We start from the raw sequence: 7824 nt of genomic DNA on the forward strand, positions 1-7824 counted from the left end.
AAGAAGCAGAGGAAAATATACAATAGTAAAATAAAGGGTCCACTTACTCTTGGTGCTTGGCCCCCTAATTATTTCTGTTCCTTTGTACCATCAAAAACATTTGCAAAAGCAAATTAAAAAACGAGTAAATAAAGATATATCACTTTATATCTGCAGAAATAAAAAGCTCAGCATGTTGAAGTGATCTGGATGTTTATGGTGAGCCAAATGATGTCAATGATCGTAAAATGTAGAATTTACTACAGTTTTCAATTTCATAATACCCAACTACTCCAACTGGTTTTCTCGTCAGGTCCGAGTACACGCGTTGTGTTTATTCTTTTTTTGTTTTGAAATGAAAAAACTGGAAAACAAGGAAACCAGATATTTATTTTGTTTGTGTTTGTTTGCTATATACTAAAAAAGAAAATTAATTCATTTTTTATAACATTTTATGTATTTTTTTTAAATAAAATATTGACTTGTTTTGAATTTTGACTTGTTTCTCTGCACAAAATCTAGAAATCAAATATTCATGAATCCAAATATGAATATCCAAGCATGAGTCTAACCTCACAGCTGGGGTCATCACATCCAGAAATACATTTTGGAGGATAATGATTGACGGATTGATTCTTTCAGCCATCATGTGGTCATCCTTTATCATGATCTGTACCCAGTAATCACTGATACAAGATCTTCATTAACATTCAGAAGCATTTTATTCGTCATGAATCTAAAGTGATGAAAATCTAACAAAGGAGAATTACGAACGCTTTTTGTAATATCTGTTTGTAGTGCAATTTCTTTCCCCTCCATTTTGAAACAAAATACAAAAAAATGCCGATTTTACTGAGATGTTTGATTTAGTAAAGCGATTGCTGCTTAAAAATATATAATTAAAAATAATCATTTTTATTCAACATGGTTTTATTCAACTGAGCCGTTTAGACGTTTAGTGTGAATCCGACACGAAGCTTCACTGCATCTGGTGGAAAAATAAAAGTGCTGAAGCTTGCAGAGGAGCGATTGATTCAGAAAAGAAACGAGTGCACACTTTGTTCCTCTGTAGAAAGCCGAGAGTGAACAGGAGTAATGGTCCGCTGTGTCAGCGCACACACACACACACACTCACACACACACACACAAACACACACACACACACACACAGTTTATTCCAATTAACTCTCTCTGTCTCCACCACACAGGCACTTTTTTACAATTAGTTCCTGCAGAATCAACACAAACTCTTAAGTTTTGTTTCTTTACTTTTGCTAATGTAGCTAAAAAGTCAAGGAAGTCAAAATAGTTTATCAACACATGGCTAAATTTTATCTATCTATCTATCTATCTATCTACACACACACATACACACAGTATATACACGCTTAAAACGTTGTCATTAAGCTCCTTCATCATGTTATTAAATAAGTCATATTTTCAACTTCCAAGTTCAAATCTCTGAGGAACTGATTGTGGTTTGAGGCAGACGCCCGTGACTTGTTAGCGTAATTATCTTCTTAGCTCCAGCGTAAAACTAATCACGGCGTAGAGTCGCTAATTTGTGTTATTCGTGAGCAACTGTTTATTTATAGCAAGTGCTGAAAGAGCAAGTGCACTGTGTTAATGATGCTTTCTGGTCAAGTTTCCCACTGTATTCAGCATTTCTGAGTACGCTAGAGAAATAAAAGACTGTGTGTGTGTGTGTGTGTTTGTGCACTCGCAGGTACGAGCCATGCGTCTGTCCTTCGTCGGAGAGCTCGGCTGGGAGCTGCACATCCCTAAAGACTCCTGCCTGCCAGTTTATCAGGCCGTCATGGCCGCCGGCGCCAAATACGGCGTCAAAAACGCAGCTTACAGAGCCATCGACTCGCTCAGCATCGAGAAAGGTGAGGTTCTGTTTATGGTTCTACTACACACACGTTTCACATGCGTTTAAAATCACGTGCTGGTAAACAGGGTCACTAATCCAAATCCGGAACTATCCCTACCGTGATCCGTTTCCCGTCACACATCAAAGTGCGTCAAAGAGGTTTCTCTAGAGGGTTGTGGGCGGAGACTAGGGATGAACACCATTAATAAAATTCTACTCAAAATTTACAGACTGATTTCGTTGATGTGAGGGAAGAAAAAAAATACAACAACAAAATGAACATGAGACACAAAGAGTTTTCAGTTGTGGAGAGTGACCCAAACACAGGCAAAAGGGTGCCAATACTTTAGTCTCAATGAAAGCTGCCAGAATGTCAAGCGCAAATTTGGTCAAATAAAAGGTATCGTTACTTTCGTTAAATCTCAAATGGAGTTTTAGTGTAGTTTAGTGCGCTATGTAAAGTCTACGTTATGTTACACCCTATGTAGTGAGCAGGTATAGTGAATAAGAAGCTGTTTGGATTTGTTCTCGATTAAAGATTTTACACGGATCACGAGTAAGAAATGTAAAACCGAGTTAACAATTAATTACCGTGGCAAAATAAATAAAAATAAATGTAAAATATTTTATAATTTATAATGAATTTGTCATGTTTCCTCTTGAGATCATGCATAAAAAGTAGATTAGAAGAGCGAGATAAAAATTTGTAGATCTTTTCTACTGGTACAAAAACCGCTCTAATCAGAGACATCATCAGGACGATCCTGACCAATCAGAGATCTGCCCTGTTTCTAGCTCCGCCCACACACAACTGTTAGCTTCTCTAACAGCAAGAAGTGGAACCAAATTCAGCAGCGGTACACTCTTAGAAATACTGACCGCTGTAAGAGATGTTTGGTTGTTTATCTGAGGAACCTTTCCAGGTTCTCTGCAGAACCCTTTTAGCAAACTGAGAACCTTAATCATCCAGTAAGAGTGTACCAAGAGCTACCTGTTAAACTCCTGACAGGTTCTAGACGTTAGAAAAAAAAACAATGAGCAATAATTTGGAGTTTATTTAGTTAAATACTGCACTCTTCAAGGGTTCTCAAAGAGTTTATTGGATAATTAAAGGTTCTTAGCCTCCTAAAAGGGTACTGTGTGGAACCACGACAGGGTTTTGAGCATTAAGATGGAAATAATGAGCAACAATTTGAGTGTGTTTTGAAAACCTACACACTCTCTTAGAAAAAGAGGTTCTTCAGTGGTTCTGTAAGGGTTTATTGGATAATTAAGGGTTCTCATCTTCCAAAACATGCTGGGTTCTGCATAGATCCTTGGAGGGTTCCCCTAGAGGGACACTAAAGAACGAACACACACACACACACACACACACACACACACACACACGGAATCAGAAAAAAAGAGAGACTCTGTATCCACTCGGTCTGTGTTTTTTTTTCTTCTTTTTTCTCTTTTTGTATCATTTTTTCTCTAATGTTTGTTGGAATGAAATAATAATCAGCAGTTAATAATTAATAATCAAATTGTCTCAATTAAACAAATGATCTTCTTACATGTGATTTATTGTGAGTTTTTTTTTTTTTTAAATCCATTTGTGTTGAAAATTCTGTGTTAAATTTCTGTATCACATTTGGGTTAGTCGCCGATTTGGAGTCTTCGGGATTACTGGATTTAACTCCGCCCATTTCCTGTTTCTCAGGTTACAGACATTGGCACGCTGACCTGCGCCCTGATGACACGCCTCTGGAGGCGGGGCTTGCGTTCACCTGTAAGATGAAGTCGTCCATTCCCTTCCTGGGACGTCAAGCTCTGGAGACGCAGAAGGCTGAAGGCCTGCGCAGGAGAATCGTCTGCTTCACCATTGACGAGTGAGTCTCTCCCTCTCTCTCTCACACACACACACTCACACGCGCACACACACACACACACACACACACACACACACACACCATCGCAATCATACACACCACCACCTGAGCACAAACAGGGCTTAACGCCAGTCCCTGAATCTACACAGGAGCTGAACACGACGCTGTGGAGCGGTTTTATAATCATGTGTCTAGACGTTTAGGCTCCTATGAAACAAATTGCAGATAAAAGTAGCACAGCGTCAATGAGTTCAACACGTAACGGCACTGAAGTACACAAAAGACGTGCGAGGTGAACAGTTAAATCACCTCGGGCACAGCGGCCACGTAGGAGTGAAAAACTGTAAATGCAAAGAACTGTGTAGTTCGCTGCTGTTTATATTTCAGCTGTTTCATATTTATTACAGTGCAGAAGGTTGTACATGTAGGTTATAATCTTTAAAGTTTTTTTTAAAAAAAAGTGACGCTAAATTGTCAGATGCAGACATAACAACCCTAAAGAGGAACACACACACTTTTTCAACTATTTTAGGTAAAAGACAGTGTGTATGTAAATTTTCCTAGTGTCTACTTCTTAACTAAAACCCCGTATATATGTGCACTCCAGATTCTCCAGATTCTCCAGATTCAGACACCTTCTAATTATCATTACCATAAAGATTATTTGTAAAGTGTTTGATTTGACACTTTGTTGTAGGTCTGTTGAATCTTGCTTGAGTTTAGTTTTTCTCCTCTTTTGGACGAAAAGGGTCGAAAATGGGAAAGATTTCGTTGCATCCCAGTAATAATTATATTCACTGATTGATTTTAGTTCACGTTAATAAACTGAAAAAATTCTATTTATCATGATAGTCTATCAAGTGAGAAAATCGAGACGAGATTGTGAAAAGGCAGAAGGGGCGGAGCTTCCAGTTAGTTCGAAACGTCTACACGTGTCAGTCATTCCAGATTGATGCATCTGCTGTTGATTGGCTCATCTGCTGTTTTTATTGAGGGGAAAAGGTAGAATGCTCTTTTGACGGATTTTTGTGTGATAACGCGCTCTAGCGTACTCTGATGTTTAAAATGCGCCGCTTCTACGCAGGATGCGTAAATTTGGGTTGCACGTTGCTATTAAAACTCGTGTTTCTGACATTTAAGAGAAACACGCACAACTACAGAGCTGATTTTTTATTTTGTTTAAATAAATTCCATCTTGTTTATCCCGATGTTTCACGCTTGTCACGTTATTTCCACTTCATGCAGTCGTGTGTACGCAGCGAAGTTCCTGTTCTTGCACACGGATTCCCGGAGGATTTGTGTGTACGGATGTGATGACAGTAAAGTGTTTGCTTTTCTCTCTCTCCGTGCAGGAAAGTGCCCATGTTTGGATTGGAGGCCATTTTCCGTAACGGCGTTCCGGTTGGACACTTGCGGCGTGCTGAGTTCGGCTACGCCATCAACAAAACCATCGGCTACGGATACGTCCGCAATCCAGATGGAGGGGTGGTGAGTTACGCAACACACACACACACACACACACACGTCTGCGATGAAGAAAATGTGAAAGTTTGATATGAGGATAGATAATGAAGGAAAAGAGGGAACACCCAGTCATCCCTCCATCTCCATCTCACAGAGGAGCAATTATGGCTGCACCTGCCCCTGGGGTCAGAGGTCACAGATGTTAGTGGCGATAGACGTGACTATATTTAGACAGAATACATAAAAAAGTGATAGAGAGAGCGAGAGAGAGAGAGAGACTAAGTGAATGACGTGACTAAAAGCGATGAAGGGAACAGATCCGGGATGGAGTCTGACACTGAGATGAAGTGATCGGATAAACAGAAGCTGCAGGAGGAGACACTGAACAGCGTTTCCCTCCAGAACACCATTTTATACCATCACAGATATAAATACCACACTGATCCATTAAACAGCCTAATAATAGAGAGGAAATCTACACAACACGTTTATAGATAACAGCGAGCGTTCATCCTCTGTGTACGTGTGCGACACCGAGCCGAGGTTTCAGCAACAAGTGACATTCTACATGAGATTCTCTCAATTCTATACAAGTCAGATGCGACACAGTAAAATCCAAACGACCGCCTCGAACGATTCCCCGGTCCGATCCTATGGAGCGTGTGGTCCGACCTTTCTTCAGTTTCTTGTTCACAACTTTGGTTCCTAACTGCAAAAATGATAGAACATCTTCCAGTCTTCTGAGTTTCATCTGATCCTGGCATATACGACGCTCATTAAACGTGTATATTGACATTACGAAGGAAAATGAACCTCTACAGGAAGTAGCAGAGATCGTTGGTGGCTCTGCTGAGTGTACGTAGCTAGTACAAAGTCGAGTGCGTAACACACAAATCAAAAACATGTATTTTTGTTTGTGTATAAATTGTAAAGTGGGCGACTACCGTTACTCATCCAAACTGAAAAAAATAATAAAATGTTGGACAGGCCACGCCCACAAAAGACAAAGCGACTCTGCAGTTACTTGTGTAAACAAATGCTGAGTGACAGAAGGGCTGAAAATATTCATGTTTGATTCGGTGCATCTCAATATTTACACGACTCGAAGAAGAAAAAAAAACGTTACGTTTTTAACGGTAAGTTTAACGGCTCTGGTTTTTCGTTGTTTTTTTTTTTAACGTGACGGTAAATAAACCTTCTGTTGTAGAGTTTTAACAAACTGAAGAAACCTTAATTATGCTTGAGGTACCTTTTAAACCTGCACTGATTTATGGGAAAAAGTTCAGCATCACTAAAGTCTGACATCGTTCTCTGCACTTCTCTTTATTGTTTGTGTTTATTATTTAGTCATGTTCTCGGGCTCTGCATGTGGTCTCGAGGGTTAAAGGTGCTCATTTCCAGACCAAAAAAAAACCCCCACTTAAATACAGAAGATCTTTCAGGGTTCTTTAGATAGTCAAGTGTTCTGCTGTAGGGTTCTGTGAAGAAACTTTATGGGTTCCTCCTTAAAGACAGAAAAAGCAAAGAACACCCTGATGGTTCCTTTTTAGGAGCACAAGCCTGGAGAATGTCACGTCCTTATTTTCTGCTCTGATGCACATCACATCTCGTTCTCTCTTTTCTTTCATTTCAGTCATGACCTTTGAAAATGATCAAGAAAGTTGAAGATAAAAGTCTAGAAAGTTAAACACTCTGAAATGAGTTTTGAAAAACCTTTTTTTTTCTCTGGGTGATGATTTTGGTCTAATAGATGAGTTTACACAATACTGAATCACATCGAGTCGCACTGAATCATATCATTTTGACTCCTTTGAATCTCACATATCGTGACACAAACCCCTAACTCTCTTCAGATGTGTTTTTAACAACTTTAAACATGTGTGTGTGTGTGTGTGTTTCCCCCCAGGTGAGCCCAGATTTCATCCGCAGTGGTGAGTTCACTCTAGAGAGAATGGGCGTGGTCTATAAGGCTAAAGCTCATCTGAAGTCGCCGTTTGACCCGGAAAACAAGAGAGTGAAGGGAATCTACAGCTCAGAGTGAACATCTGAAAACTGTCCTGCTCTCGTCCTCGCTGCAGCGCTGAAGGTAAACCGGAGGTCCAGGGACGACGATGAAGCTGCTGCTGCTGTTACACACACACACACACACACACACACACACACACTCTCAAGACTTTTCCAGCAGAACTAAACACTCTCTCGGTTCTGCGTTCATGTGTAGTGCGAGTTGGACACGTCTGATACAGAAGCCGTTTTTTTGTGTGTGTGTTTTTATTGTTTGTATCATTTATTGTGACAGTTTAAATTTTGTGTACTTACAATTTAATCACATTTGACATCTTCAGCACTAAAGTCATCTTATAAATTGTTCTAATCTGACAAATAAAATGTATTTGCAAGGAGTTTGAGCAATAAAATGAAAATGTACTGAAATGTTAGCAGTGCTAGTTTTCTTTTCATGATCCAGTAGTTTTGTGTGTTTATGACTAGCTTAATCATTTTTTCTTCATTTCATCCTCATTTTATTCAGCGCTCCCTGGTAGTTGAATAGCTACAGTATAGTTTAGTACAGTAGAGTAGAGCGGATAAAACAGGTATATTTCCATCTAAACTCGTGTACTGTACGTGTACTGTAAC

The 7824-nt window shown here is 39.5% G+C and overlaps 1 protein-coding gene across 2 annotated transcripts in view; it reads left to right on the forward strand.

Moving 5' to 3' along the window:
- sardh (sarcosine dehydrogenase) overlaps positions 1 to 7620 on the forward strand; it is a 42117-nt gene extending 34497 nt beyond the window's left edge. For both annotated transcript variants that reach the window (XM_053241402.1, XM_026942634.3), the window contains exons 18-21: positions 1706 to 1868; positions 3555 to 3723; positions 5076 to 5211; positions 7094 to 7620. In XM_053241402.1, the coding sequence (XP_053097377.1) occupies positions 1706 to 1868; positions 3555 to 3723; positions 5076 to 5211; positions 7094 to 7228 (603 nt within the window). In that variant the 3' untranslated portion in view covers positions 7229 to 7620. The remainder of the gene's footprint in view (positions 1 to 1705; positions 1869 to 3554; positions 3724 to 5075; positions 5212 to 7093) is intronic.
- Positions 7621 to 7824: the final 204 nt, after the last annotated feature.

Source organism: Pangasianodon hypophthalmus, chromosome 17 (genome assembly GCF_027358585.1).
Source record: "Pangasianodon hypophthalmus isolate fPanHyp1 chromosome 17, fPanHyp1.pri, whole genome shotgun sequence".
Taxonomy (NCBI): domain Eukaryota; kingdom Metazoa; phylum Chordata; class Actinopteri; order Siluriformes; family Pangasiidae; genus Pangasianodon; species Pangasianodon hypophthalmus.